This window comes from Salmo salar, chromosome ssa12, assembly GCF_905237065.1.
Source record: "Salmo salar chromosome ssa12, Ssal_v3.1, whole genome shotgun sequence".
Classification (NCBI taxonomy): domain Eukaryota; kingdom Metazoa; phylum Chordata; class Actinopteri; order Salmoniformes; family Salmonidae; genus Salmo; species Salmo salar.
Window position 1 is genome coordinate 21,582,848 of NC_059453.1, and position 15,349 is coordinate 21,598,196.

Consider the following 15,349-nt stretch of genomic DNA (forward strand, 5'->3'; position numbering starts at 1 on the left):
TCTGTCTGTCTCTCGGTCTGTCTGTCTGTCTGTCTCTCGGTCTGTCTGTCTCTCTCTCTCGGTCTGTCTGTCTCTCTCTCTCGGTCTGTCTGTCTCTCTCTCTCGGTCTGTCTGTCTCTCTCTCTCTCTCTGTCTGTCTCTCTCTCTCGGTCTGTCTGTCTCTCTCTCTCGGTCTGTCTGTCTCTCTCTCTCGGTCTGTCTGTCTCTCTCTCTCGGTCTGTCTGTCTCTCTCTCTTGGTCTGTCTGTCTCTCTCTCTCTCTCGGTATGTCTGTCTGTCTCTAGGTCTGTCTGTCTCTCTGTATGTCTTTCTGTCTGTCTGGCTGGCTCCGTCTGTCTACCTCTCTCTACACCCTCCCTTTTTATCTCTCTCTATCTCTTACATTCTCTCTCTCTCTGTCTACCCATCTCTCTCTATACCCTCTCTACACTCTCTATACCCTCCCTTCTTATCTCTCTCACTCTCTCTCTACACCCTCCTTTCTTAACTCTTTCTTTCTCTCTCTTTCTGTCTAGCCGCTGCACCACCCTTTCTCTCTCTTTCTGTCTAGCCGCTACACCACCCTTTCTCTCTCTTTCTGTCTAGCCGCTGCACCACCCTTTCTCTCTCTTTCTGTCTAGCCGCTGCACCACCCTTTCTCTCTCTTTCTGTCTAGCCGCTGCACCACCCTTTCTCTCTCTTTCTGTCTAGCCGCTGCACCACCCTTTCTCTCTCTTTCTGTCTAGCCGCTACACCACCCTTTCTCTCTCTTTCTGTCTAGCCGCTACACCACCCTTTCTCTCTCTTTCTGTCTAGCCGCTGCACCACCCTTTCTCTCTCTTTCTGTCTAGCCGCTACACCACCCTTTCTCTCTCTTTCTGTCTAGCCGCTGCACCACCCTTTCTCTCTCTTTCTGTCTAGCCGCTACACCACCCTTTCTCTCTCTTTCTGTCTAGCCGCTACACCACCCTTTCTCTCTCTTTCTGTCTAGCCGCTGCACCACCCTTTCTCTCTCTTTCTGTCTAGCCGCTGCACCACCCTTTCTCTCTCTTTCTGTCTAGCCGCTACACCACCCTTTCTCTCTCTTTCTGTCTAGCCGCTACACCACCCTTTCTCTCTCTTTCTGTCTAGCCGCTGCACCACCCCTTTCTCTCTCTTTCTGTCTAGCCGCTACACCACCCTTTCTCTCTCTTTCTGTCTAGCCGCTGCACCACCCTTTCTCTCTCTTTCTGTCTAGCCGCTACACCACCCTTTCTCTCTCTTTCTGTCTAGCCGCTGCACCACCCTTTCTCTCTCTTTCTGTCTAGCCGCTACACCACCCTTTCTCTCTCTTTCTGTCTAGCCGCTGCACCACCCTTTCTCTCTCTTTCTGTCTAGCCGCTACACCACCCTTTCTCTCTCTGTCTGCCCTCATCTACTTCCTGCCCTCTTCTCATTTTCTCCTTCTCTTTTCCAGTAACATCACCAATGAGACATGGTCCACTCCAGAACCACGGCCAGACCCCATGGACTCTGTGAGACCCCTAGACCTACTGGTCCCAGAAGCGGTACTCACCTACTTCCTCCTCCTCCTATTGGTCTGGTTCCTGAACCACGAGTTTGAGGTCAGCTACCGTCTCCATTACCACGGCAACATAGAGGCCGACAAGCACCGCGTCAAGATCCAGAACATGCGGGACCAGGCCGACTGGTTGCTAGGCAACATCATCCCAATCCACGTCGCCGAGCAGCTCAAGGTGACCCAGTCGTACTCCAAAAATCACGACAACGCCGGGGTCATCTTTGCGAGTATTGTGAATTTTTCTGAATTCTACGAGGAAAGTTACGAAGGCGGGAAGGAGTGTTACCGAGTGCTCAATGAGCTCATCGGCGACTTCGACGAGTTGCTACGGAAACCGGACTTCGCCAACGTGGAGAAGATCAAGACGATCGGCGCCACGTACATGGCGGCGTCCGGGCTGAACCCTCAGCAGTGCATTGACGACTCCCACCCCAACTCTAACCACCTGAGGGCGCTGTTCGACTTCACCCTCGAGATGATGGGTGTTTTGGACGACTTCAATAAAAACATGCTAGGCTTTGGGTTTAAGCTCCGTATCGGGTTCAACCATGGTCCCCTGACAGCGGGGGTGATCGGCACTACCAAGTTGCTCTACGACATCTGGGGAGACACAGTGAATATTGCGAGTCGCATGGACTCTACAGGGGTGGAGTGTCGGGTACAGGTGAGTGAGGAGAGCCACTCGGCGCTCAGCAGAATGGGGTTAGAGTTCGACTACCGCGGTACCGTCAACGTCAAGGGCAAAGGTCAAATGAGGACCTTCCTGTATCCCAGGAGCACTGAAAGAGGTGGGCAGCTATTGGCTGAGCCTTGGCTACAGCCACATCAATTAGTTGCTGTTTTGCCCCCGGTGAAACCTGTCCAATCACAGGCAGCCGTTAGACCCGTGGGGGAAGGGGACACCGTTAATACGACCAAGTCTGATGCAGGTGCCAATGTGCCAGCTCCTCCTCCCTTATCCTCTTCTTACACTACTCCCACCTCCTCCTCTTCCTCCACATTCACCCCCCAAGCCTCTTCCATAGGACCACCTGGAGCTCCTCCAGGACTAGGGCCAGAGCCAGGCCCGGCCAAGCCCTGCGGGGTGAGGGCAGATCGGGCAGAGGGGTACAGGGACGCTCCTCCAACCCCACCAGGAATTCCCCAAACTGGGGCTGGCCACCCCCCTGCTACGGGCACGGACCCTCACCCCCTTACCCTGGACCTGGACCCGGAGCTAGTACCCTGTACCTTGGCACAGCCTGAGGAAGAGGAGGAGGAGGAAGCAAATGAGCTGACAAAGCTCAATAAGGAGGATTTCATGTCACGCCTTTGATCCATCAAGTGCTGATCTAGGATCAGCTCCCCCTTATCCATATAATCCTATTCATTATGATTTTAAAGTCAAAACTGATCCTTGATCAGCACTCCTTTCTCTGAGCAGCTGAAGACAGAAGTAGCTACAGATACAGGTTTGTAGGGATGGAAGGAGGTTTTTTCCCCCTATCTTATCCATCAATCAACTTTCTGAACCAAAACAGATGTTTTCACATGATGAAATGTGACTGCAGACAGAGTGACCTTTGGACATTGACTTGTAGTCAAGCTATGATGGCTCATCACTTTTCTATAGGAAGGGGGAGGGCTGTGTTGAGCACAGTTATTGTGGCACAATATAATGGAGGGGGAGGGAGGAGGATTAGAGAAAGGGTTTTTGCTTGTTGGTGTTGAGGTTTTATTTTTCTTATGCTTTGGTTGATATGTAGAGAAGTGCCTTCAGGACAAGAACCGTTAACGAACAAGAATTGAATATGGAACAAAAACACAAAAAAGGTTGGAACAATCTTTAGCATGACTTATTTTTTATATTTCAAACCTAGTCTACCGATGATGCTGTGGTTCTTTTACTACAAGTTGTTTTTTCAATGCAATTTATTTTGTTATTGTATCGTTATCGTTTGTGCCATATTCAGTTTTTCCCTTGATCAGTTGTAGCCTATTCGCCTGACCGTAAAGGGAAATAAATGACGTGACAGACAGTGGTGGAACCTGGGTAAGAAGCAGGGAGTTATGGGTAGAATAAGGGAATGACAAAAAGCAGTGTTATTGGTGTTTCTGCTTTGAGACGATGGCTTAGAGTGTTTGTGATGTGCTACATAGAACCAATACTAAAGGGAAAGCCAACATAGGGATTTATCTTCACACTGACGCTTTTTTATGTCCAACTTTTCAGGAAGGACATTTTTTTTTAAGAAACTTCCGTTCAGCTTCTTTAAGTGGTCTGTGGAACATAACTGTCGGAACCACAGGTCTCCTCACTGGGTCTCACACAACTTTTCCTAGACCTCTCTTAAATGGAAATGGCAAATTGGCATGGTAGCCTATACCAAGCAGTCTTGACAGTAAGAAAACTGAACAAAGACGTTATAGCACTCTCAAGTAGCGATTATACTCTAACAGGTATGCTGAAAAAGCACAAATCAAAAAATCGTTTAAGGGAATCATAGTGTAGGAAATTAAAGGGACTATTTGGTTATATCAAAATGGGAAAGCACTTAAAATCTTCAGGGATAAAATGTGTTAAAAGTATGACATTTGCCAAAAGGAACAGAATTCATTACAAACAGTTTATTAACATGTTATAACATGTATTAATGTGTATTGAAGTGAAAACTCAAGTTTGTATGAAGTTCTATCCATTGTGTTAGTTGCCACAGAAACAAATTATTTTGACTGACACCAGATTCAACCAATGGCTAATCACGGCTGCCTTTAGCTTTGTGTGACATGCTGGTTTGAGGGGTGGGACGTTTAATCTTTTATCCAATCACAGCCTCTGCATGAGGGAGGCTCTACTGTATTAATGTACTTAAAATGTGCCACTTTCATCAAGTTATTATTTGGGTGCAATGCAACCTATATTTTTCAACGTTTTCCTTTTCGAGTAAATTTTTTGTAGTGCCTAAACAAACAATTTTTTGTTGAGTTAGTATGATGATGATAGCAATGATGATGATGATTGTATGTTTTATGAAATGATGAATCGCCTTGAGCAGTTCCAACTGCAACTCCTGTTTTGAGAAAATCAATATCTTGCTCACTTGGTTATTTCTTTCTCTCTCTCTCGCTCTCTCTCTCTCTGACTGATTCTCTGTGAATTCTATGTGAAGGGTGGTGTGCCCAAGGTCTCTTCCGTGCTCCCTCGCTTTTCTCTTTTCTCTCACCTTGCCTTTTCCCCTCTTTTCTGCTCAAGCTTTTACTTCTGAAAGAAAGGGTCTATAGGGGATTCATCTGTAGCCCTGTCACTTTTGTGTCTTACATTTCAGACAGAAAGCAGTATGAAAATCTGTGTGTCGTGTGTATGTATGCGCGTGTGCTTTTTCCCCCCAAGTCTATTTGACTAAGGAGAAAGAGTGAAAGTTGAAGTTGCCACTTGGTGCTGATCAAGGGTCCGTTTTGTGTTTTAATTCCTAATGGTCGATGCTCGGACTTGGGTAGAGTAATCTGATGAGTAATCTTTGGGGATACCTCTACTCTAATCTGCAGGGAGAACCAATAAGAGCTAGTTTAAGGGTCTTTAAGTGGACTATCAGACAAATTATAAACATATGATACGAATCAAAGCAGATGGCCTATAACTTCAAGGTGAGTGCCCATAAAAAGATCTAGAAATCGTATTAAAATCGGACTTAAGTGCTATATGTTGTTCATATTATGCCAATGTACCCTTGCCAAAATTCTGAGTCTGTTTAAAGTTTGGGACTTTTGTTTACCTATCACCAATATGTACTTCTAATATGTCAGTGCCTTTTGCTAGACATCTTGTGTGGATGAAGTTTGGTGGCTTATTGTCAGCCTTCTTGATATTTTTATCCTCAAATGCCTTTCCTCTTCCAATAACTTTGTAGCACATTCATAGATTCTATATATCTGACTATAGTTAATAATTCGACACACACCATTTTTATATTATGAATTAAAGTACTGTGGATCTTTGTATTAAATATTTGGATATATTTTTATTTATCACACTTGAAAAAAACAGCCATACTTTATCTTTCACTTCCACAGAAGCAGACCGTATTTACCATCAATCGTGTATCTATTTGGTTTATGATTGCTTAAGTAAGTGTTTGTGCATTGAATCACACTTGTATTAATTTTGGTAGTTAGAGTGAGACGGAGTACAGTAGCGATTTGTATTGAGTTTGGAGTGAAAGGGCACAGTAACCAAGACTGGTATCCAAGGGACAATTGTTTTAAAGGGAACTAGGCAGAACAGGGAGGAGGGATATGGGCATGCCACCCTCTTACTAAAACCTTCACCAATACTGAGAAATAAAAAAGGGAATATAAGTAAAAACAAAACTGTCTCAAACTCTGTGCTCTCTGGTAAAAGGGGAGGAATGGGAGGGATTGACTTTGACTTTGCTTGTTTGAGTCTGACATTTTCACCACTTTGCTCTGTGTGTGTGTGTGTGTGTGTGTGTGTGTGTGTGTGTGTGTGTGTGTGTGTGTGTGTGTGTGTGTGTGTGTGTGTGTGTGTGTGTGTGTGTGTGTGTGTGTGTGTGTGTGTTTGCATGGACATACTTACGTTTTTTGCTACCACTTCTCACCCATACACTCCCGCCATTGGTCATTGATTTCTTTCTTTGCCTCTCTTGACATTTCTAACCAACCTTAGGGTTTGTTTGTTAGCTTTCATGACATGGATAAAGCCTCCAGAAGTCTATTTTAATTGAGCCCAAGTAGTATAATTCTAAAGAATATATAACATATATGCCATTTAGCAGACACTTTTATACAAAGTGACTTACAGTCACGCGAGCATACATTTTACATATGGGTGGTCCTGGGAATCAAACACACAATCCTGGCGTTACAAGCGCCATGCTCTACCGACCAGGCCATACAGGACCCAACTGTGCCATACAGGATAATTATGCTATACAATATCTAATACGAATTGGGAGACAAATGCCAACAACGAACAAACTAATTATTCAGTAATTAACATAAGCTTAAACATCAAGAATGCATAGAACAGAGAGATTAAATATATATTGTTTGAACTGAACCAGTGTCTGAGCCTGTGTTTCTTTCTGCAGAAAAAGTCCTTTTACCAGGCCTTCACTATAGTAAATACAATTTTAATTGTTGAGAAAATATAGTTTTTTTTCTTCTTTACGGTTTGGGGTGCAGATATACTAAATATTTGTGGGTGTGTTAGCACATTCAAACTATCATCACAAGCCAAAAAGTTGATAATTCACTCACAATTAAATTGCACACTCACTTTCTTTCACTGCTATGGTAAATTAACTATAGTAAATTAGCTCCAATGTTTTATTTCCACATTGGGGAAAACAATATATATTGAAAAAAGCCAAAGTGTTTTAATTTGTTGATCTGAGATGTATGTTGTGTTTTTTTGCTTGTTTATATTTGCCTTTTTCAATCAGTCAGTGTGCTATTGTGTTTGTTTATTTGTTATTGTGCACATTAACCATAGCCAATGTATCATTTTTAAACACGATGAACATAATCTGTATACATTTGCACAAGGCACTCACTATGTATGTACATATGCAATATGTATTTGATGTCACATTTATGATTTTGTTTCAACTTTTTGTACATGTGCCTGAGCCAGATTTGGACTTTTTGTGAAAATCGATGAACAGGAGAACACTTCAATATCAAACTGTTTTGTCGTCTGCCTGGCTGTCTGGGTGACTGTGTGAGTGATATATTACGTATGATCTTTCAAGGGCTTGTCAAAATAAGTATTTTAGATGCTGCAAGTGCAGCAATATTTCTACCATAATTATGACAACCAACAATCCCCTGCAACTAGCATAAGTACAATAGTAATATATTTTGTTCCTTAATTCAAGAGCCTGATGTTAATGTGGAGACCTATTAGGCTTATTAGACAGTCCAACGTCCATCACACTGCCATTTATTAAAAGAAGATGGACATTGGGGGGTTTGTTTGGCGGATAGGTGGAGGAAAGCAGCATTGTGTACCAACATACACAGGAGAGATGAGGCCAGTGGGAAGGTAGGCCTGGCAGGTAAATCAAGAAAGAAAAGTACAGAAATTAAAGGATCCAAACTTTTGTTTACTTGTGTCATCTTCATTTTAGCCATATTTCATGTTAGAGAAGACTGATCAGATAGACTTCTGCCTAGCTGCATTGATCCACACATTTTAGTGAAGAATGAAGAATTCACAAATGTTATTTCTCATGTGCAATGCATTGCACTGCCTCCCTTTACAACAGCGATATTGACGTGAAGAATCAATAGCCTATTTATTACCAAGTTATTACGGGGAATATTAATTATCTTAAGGTCTCTTACCGCCCCGTAGCGGAATTATAGGGGAATTTCGTGTGACGCACACCAAAGCTTTTTACCATAGGTTTACGTAGGGCGTGATTGCGCGACCCCTCCCCCTCTACAGTCTATCTATCTGGAAAGAGAAAAAAAACTTTTTGTATCGAAGGAATCAACAGCCGCCATCTTGTCGTGGCTCGGAATTAGGATTTCGGTGGATCACAAATTTGTATTTAGAAATTGAGCATCCAAACCGAGGTTTGACGGCAATCTTCCCCTGAAAACGAAGTATTTTAACCTTTTCTTAAGTATTTTTGATGAAAAAATGGGAATTCGATCGGTCATCGTCGGCAAGAATACCCCGTATATCTGATTTCCCCTTAAGTGCGGCGCTCGAGCTCCTATCGCCGTTCGGAGCAGTATTGTTTACCGGGGATAACCGGAGAAGAGACAGCCTCTTACTGACAGTTTTCCGAAAATATATATATATTTTTGCAGTTGTGCATTTTATGGAGCTTCAAACCATTTTTGCATGAAGACATTTGACGTCAAAAATGAGCTGTTTGAACATCTAAAATTAGCGATTTATGGGACAGGAATACAATCCATGTTAATGTTTTTAGATTTACATTTTCCGTACATTTTCCATGGGATTTTTTTATTGGGGTTATTTAACGATAATGTGGGTGTTGGTTGTTGGATTATCATGGGTTGAATGGCGGTGGCGAAGCGGGGCGCTGTTGCATCTTTTTTGAAATTTTCACCCTCACTGCTAGAAAATTAGCCAGTTAGCCAACGTTAGTGAGCAAACCGCTTGCTAACGTGCTAACTAGAGAAAGGTGGAGGTTGTCAGAACAACCTGTTCTGTCCCAGGAATTTCCCTTTTTCAAATAATTAAATAAGAAATCCATTAAAGATCACAATGGCTGAAAACCTGCTCGACATCGGACCTCCCAACTCAAAGCGACCGAAGCTGAATTCACCTGCGCTGTCAGCGTCAGATGGACCAGGTAAGGAAGGCCCACAAACCAACTTAACCTGCTAGCTAACGTTACCTAGTTACTTTAGTTAGTACAATGTTATTTGTTTTGTAGGACTTGTTCTGTGTGTCCAGATATTTAGCTAGCTAACGTTAACTAGTTATTCATTCAACTGACGTTTTGGTCATTCAAACAGCTGTACAAAGCAGTTAGCAAACCTTAGTTAGCTAGTTTGGCCTCTTAACAAAACTTTGTTGCCAACGTTACGCGTCCATCCCTGTCATTTCTGACATGTTGGAAAACAGGGCTAGTTATTTTAGTTTTTATAAAGGCTATTGTTACCTAAAGCAACACTTAACTAGCTAATGCTTAGATATCCAGCTAGAGACATGTTTAGCAATTGCTTGATCTGCTATGTCAACATGGCTGCCTTTCAGCGCAAAGTAGCAACAAACTTGTCGAAATGTCATTGGTGACAGCCTAAATCAGGGATGGGCAATTCCAGACCTCGGGGGCCTGATTGGTGTCACTTTTGCCCCAGCTAACACAACTGACTCCAATAATCAACTACTCATGGTCTTCAGTTTAGAATACAATTAGTTTAATCAGCTATGTTTCCAAGGGATGGGGGGAAAAGTAACACCACTCCGGCCCCCAGGACGGGAGTTGCCCAACCCTGGCCTAAATCATGTCAGATACTCTGTTGGAAACTAACCGTTATACCCCTATGAAAATGGAATGACGTTATGATAGGGATTGGGGACTCTGCTGGGGGCTAAATTATGTTCATGCGTACCTTCATCAAACATCTTGATAGCAGGCCTTTATCTGCAGAAACAGTTTAGGCACAGTCTTGCACCCTGCTGCATGCCTAACTGGATGCGAGTCTTGCCTCAGAGTAGGCCAACTCCGATGCCATGGTCAGATTCAAGTAATTTAACCATAGGCCTATCATGTCCCACTCCCACACTGTCATGCATTTGATTGCATGTTGTGTCAATGTGATAAAATGCAGTGGTATGTCCCAATATCTTGACAGTTGTCACTTTTCATTGCTATATCATGTTCCATATCTTTTCATATGGGTTTCCCACTGCTGATAGAATACACCTGTAGGGCCTAGCTCTTTCAAATGTTCTAGATAAAAAGTTACTGAACCAGAATGTTAGGATTGTAGGTGTGAATGCACCATGCCTCTTTCACTATATGGCTACAGAGACAATAACCAATGCAACACATCTGCTGAGTCCGATGTCCATTACTTTCTTTGGTGATGACCATGTTATTCACACACAATCCATTGCAAAATCCCCTAACGCATCCAACCCCTGCTATATTATTATCGACACCAAGTGTTCAATCTTCAGTTGCCATGTTAACCCAACAGAGCCTGGAAGCGTGGGAACACTAGGGGCTATTAACAGTAAATTACCCCAGACAAGGTGTGCGTTTTCCCCCTTAGTATCTGCGGTCATGCCTGGAGAGCCCCGTAGGAGCATCTCCTGCCCTGACTTTGGGTCCCTGCTCAGAGGCCCAGTTTGGGTTGCACATCACTCCCTTGATGGGGGGGGTATGCCTTTCATTGAAGTCACAGAGTGCAAACACGTGCCCCTCACCCCCTATTCAGGCCATCTGTCACCCCAGCAGGTCCCATTGCCCCCTCCCCCTTCAATTCCCCTCATCACCAATACTTTAGTCAGTGGGTGTGTGCCGTACTAGTGCACACATTGCCCACGTCTTGATGTAGCCAGCTCTAGGCTTAGTTACTTGTGAGCTCAGCAGCTACTCTCAAGGCAGGCCGTTGTAGTAAGTCATGTGTGTTGAACAGCACCATAGCGTAAGGTAGTTGGAGGGAAGGAGGTTGGTTCGTTGTTTGCTGGCTATTTACTGGCTTGGTTTATATCTCGTCTGTCATTCTCTAGAGTTTTTATTGAAGAGGCATAGCTCTGCTCATTCAGATTAACTCATTCAGAAATTACTATCCCAAAGTACAATTTTAATTTAAAAAACAAGCTAATTCATATCCGTTTGAGTCTAATTGTAAAATCAGCAATTAGTAACGACAATGAGTGTTAAATGGGGGGGGAATCTAAACATTTACATATCGCAATATTATTTTTGGATGATATTATATCGATATTTGACTCCAACTGTCAATTTGTAAAATAGAGAAATACATTTTGCTCCTGTAGGTAGCATTAGCTAGCGCTAGTCGGCTGTACCTGCGCCTATACGCCTGTATTTTTCATCCTATAGCTTGTCCTCAACCTTTTTAAATAGTGAGCCAACATGTTTTCAGCACACTTGACTTATCACAACCTCGTTTTCTCATGCGGTCTATTGTCTCTCTGCAGCAAACATGCAGTACACTCGGTGTACAAACATTAGGAACACCTTCCTAATATTGAGTTGCACCCCCTTTTGCCCTCAGCACAGCCTCAATTTGTCGGGGCATGGACTCTACAAGGTGTCAAAAGCGTTCCACAGGGATGCTCGCCCATGTTGGCTCCAATGCTTCCCACAGTTGTCAAGTTGGCTGGATGTCCTTTGGGTGGTGGACCATTCTTGATACACACAGGAAACTGTTGAGCTTGAGAAACCCAGTAACGTTGCAGTTCTTGACACACTCAAACTTGTGTCTGGTACCTACAGGCACTTAACCCTTGTGTGGTTTTCATGTTTTTGTTATTCACCCAATGTTCGCTGGGCTGATGGACCCATACTATTATTGGGTTTTTAAAACAGTACAGCCATAACAATTTATGTAAAAATACTTAATGTTGACTGACCTCTGCTAGGTCACATTTATCATTAAAAGTGCTGTTTTCTTCGGATTAAATGTGATTTTTGTAAACAAATCTATCAAGACATGGGTAGAATAAATCATGTTTGTCTTGAACAAATATAGATTAAACAAGGTTTTCATCACTTGATGTTTATTGCTTTGAACTCAACAAATTGTAAGGACAAATTTTACAGGCAGTATTTTAATGAAATAATAAATGAGCCTCATTAAACACAAATTAATGCTGGTCTACACACCACATGAGAGACAGAGTTTTACTGTGTGTGTGTTGGAAATGTATTTCTTGCACTTGATGCATGTGTACTGTGTCTTCCTGTCCTTCTTGGGTCCACACACATTGCAGTGCTTCTTGTTGTTACTGGCTGCAATCTAGAATGATGGAAACACTTAGTTCAGGAATTTTGCTAACATCTCACTCGCATATATAGTTACAGCAGGCCAAGGTAGGAGAGTCAGACACACACACCACTCACACTTCCTGTATTGGAGTTGTTGGTTCTGTGGGTCGGGCGGATGGAGCACCAGCATCCATGAATCCTACTCACAATGGCTGCAGAAGCTGGGTTCCTTGGGATATGTAGCCTCTGGATTTGAGGTCTTACCAATGCCTTGCCCAGCTCTTCAAGAAAGAGCTTTCTCCTCTGGAGCTTCCCTCTGTTCCAATCTGGGTTCAACGCCATCTAGATGACAAACGTGTTGTACGTTGAGATGTCCAAGATGTTGAAGGTTATCACAAGTGGCCAGCGTAGGGTTCTTCTTTTGTAGCTGTAGCCTGTCACCAGCTTGTCTAAATTGTCCACCCCTCCTTTTGTGGCATTATTATTATTATTATTATTATTATTAATCATTATTTCTGGTTTTTGATGTTCTTGGCCACAGATTCTCCCATCCCTTTGCAGCGTATTCATGAGTACCACATTTTTGCCTTTGGCACGTAGGACACTAGGGATGTGTCGGCCTTGAATACGAACATAGAGGAATTGATAGGCCTGTTGTGTCTATGCAACAGCTGAGGTGGGAGCTCTGGCTTGTTTAATTTTTGTACTGTTCCTACTAGAGGTCGACCAATTACGCTTTTTTTAAACGCTGATACCGATTATTGGAGGACCAAAAAAAGACAATATCAATTAATCGGCCGACATAATATCCTTTGTGTATGTGTATATATATATATATATGTGTATATACACACACACACACACACACACACACACACCGATTAATCGGAATGGCCGATTTTAATTAGGGACAATTTCAAGTTTTCATAACAACCGGTAATCGGCATTTTTGGACACCGATCATGGCCGATTGCATTGCACTCCACGAGGAGACTGCGTGGCAGGTCGACTACCTGTTATGCGAGTGCAGCAAGGAGCCACGGTAAGGTGCTAGCTAGCATTAAACGTATCTTATAAAAAACAATCAATCTTAACATAATCACTAGTTAACTACACATGGTTGATATTACTAGTTTATCTAGCTTGCCCTGCGTTGCATATAATCGGTGCGGGGCCTGTTAAAATATCATTGAATCATAGCCTACTTTGCCAAACGGGTGATTTAACCTCTTACATCTAGACGTTCCGCTAGCGGAACACCTGCTCCAATATCCAATGATAGGCGTGGCGCGAATTACAAATTCCTCAAAAATACAAAACCTTCAATTTTTCAAACATATGACTATTTTACAGCATTTTAAAGACAAGACTCTCGTTAATCTAACCACACTGTCCGATTTCAAAAAGGCTTTACAGCGAAAGCAAAACATTAGATTATGTCAGCAGAGTACCCAGCCAGAAATATTCAGACACCCATTTTTCAAGCTAGCATATAATGTCAAAAAAACAAAACCACAGCTAAATGCAGCACTAACCTTTGATCTTCATCAGATGACACGCCTAGGACATTATGTTATACAATACATGCTTGTGTTGTTCAATCAAGTTCATATTTATATCAAAAACCAGCTTTTTACATTAGCATGTGACATTCAGAACTAGCATTCCCACCGAACACTTCCGGTGAATTTACTAAATTACTCACGATAAACGTTCACACAAAACATAACAATTATTTAAAGAATTATAGATACAGAACTCCTTTGTGCAATCGAGGTGTCCGATTTTAAAATAGCTTTTCGGTTAAAGCACATTTTGCAATATTCTGAGTAGATAGCCCAGCCATCACGGCTAGCTATTTTGACACCCACCAAGTTTAGCCCTGACCAAACTCCGATTTACTATTAGAAAAGTTTGATTACCTTTGGTGTTCTTCGTCAGAATGCACTCCCAGGACTGCTACTTCAATAACAAATGTTGGTTTGGTTCAAAATAATCCATAGTTATCCAAATAACGGCGTTTTGTTCGTGCGTTCAAGACACTATCCGAAGTGTAAATAAGGGTCACGTGCACGACGCATTTCGTGACAAAAAATTTCTAAATATGCCATTACCGTACTTCGAAGCATGTCAACCGCTGTTTAAAATAAATGTTTTATGGCATTTTTCTCGTAAAAAAGCGATAATATTCCGACCGGGAAAGCGTGTATACGTACAAAGAGAGAAAATAAAACCATGGGATCCCCTCGTGCACGAGCCTGAGTTTCATAGTACTGTGACCGGCCACTATCCAAACGCGCTACTTTTTTTCAGCCAGAGCCTGCAAAGCCACGATTCAGCTTTTTGCCGCCTTCTGAGATCCCATGGGAGCCGTAGGAAGTGTCATGTAACAGCAGAGATCCCCTGTATTGGATAGAGATAATCAAGAAGGCCAAGAAATGGTCAGACAGGGTACTTCCTGTACAGAATCTTCTCAGGTTTTGGCCTGCCAAATGAGTTCTGTTATACTCACAGACACCATTCAAACAGTTTTAGAAACTTTGGAGTGTTTTCTATCCAAAGCTAATAATTATATCCATATTCTAGTTTCTGGGCAGGAGTAATAATCAGATTAAATCGGGTACGTTTTTTATCCGGCCGTGAAAATACTGCCCCCTAGCCATAACAGGTTAACCTCTTACATCTAGACGTTCCGCTAGCGGAACACCTGCTCCAATATCCAATGATAGGCGTGGCGCGAAATACAAATTCCTCAAAAATACAAAAACTTCAATTTTTCAAACATATGACTATTTCACAGCATTTTAAAGATAAGACTCTCCTTTATCTAACCACACTGTCCGATTTCAAAAAGGCTTTACAACGAAAGCAAAACATTAGATTATGTCAGCAGAGTACCAAGCCAGAAATAATCAGACACCCATTTTTCAAGCTAGCATATAATGTCACAAAAACCCAGAAGACAGCTAAATGCAGCACTAACCTTTGATGATCTTCATCAGATGACAACCCTAGGACATTATGTTATACAATACATGCATGTTTTGTTCAATCAAGTTCATATTTATATCAAAAACCAGCTTTTTACATTAGCATGTGACGTTCAGAACTAGCATACCCCCGCAAACTTCCGGCGAATTCACTAAGAATTTACTAAATTACTCACGATAAACGTTCACAAAAAGCATAACAATTATTTTAAGAATTATAGATACAGAACTCCTCTATGCACTCGATATGTCCGATTTTAAAATAGCTTTTTGGTGAAAGCACATTTTGCAATATTCTAAGTACATAGCCCAGGCATCACGGGCTAGCTATTTAGACACCCGGCAAGTTTAGCACTCACCAATATCAGGTTTACT

The 15,349-nt window shown here is 42.4% G+C and overlaps 2 protein-coding genes across 3 annotated transcripts in view; both read left to right on the forward strand.

Annotated features, from left to right (window-relative positions):
* The window catches only part of LOC106588832 (adenylate cyclase type 9), a 78,425-nt gene extending 70,785 nt beyond the window's left edge, over positions 1-7,640 (forward strand). For both annotated transcript variants that reach the window (XM_045691020.1, XM_045691021.1), the window contains one exon: positions 1,435-7,640. In XM_045691020.1, the coding sequence (XP_045546976.1) occupies positions 1,435-2,854 (1,420 nt within the window). In that variant the 3' untranslated portion in view covers positions 2,855-7,640. The remainder of the gene's footprint in view (positions 1-1,434) is intronic.
* Positions 7,641-8,013: 373 nt separating this feature from the next.
* LOC106564464 (CREB-binding protein-like) overlaps positions 8,014-15,349 on the forward strand; it is a 64,700-nt gene continuing 57,364 nt past the window's right edge. Inside the window, 1 exon segment of the mRNA XM_045691019.1 lies at positions 8,014-8,870. Coding sequence (XP_045546975.1) covers positions 8,783-8,870 — 88 coding nt within the window. The 5' untranslated portion in view covers positions 8,014-8,782.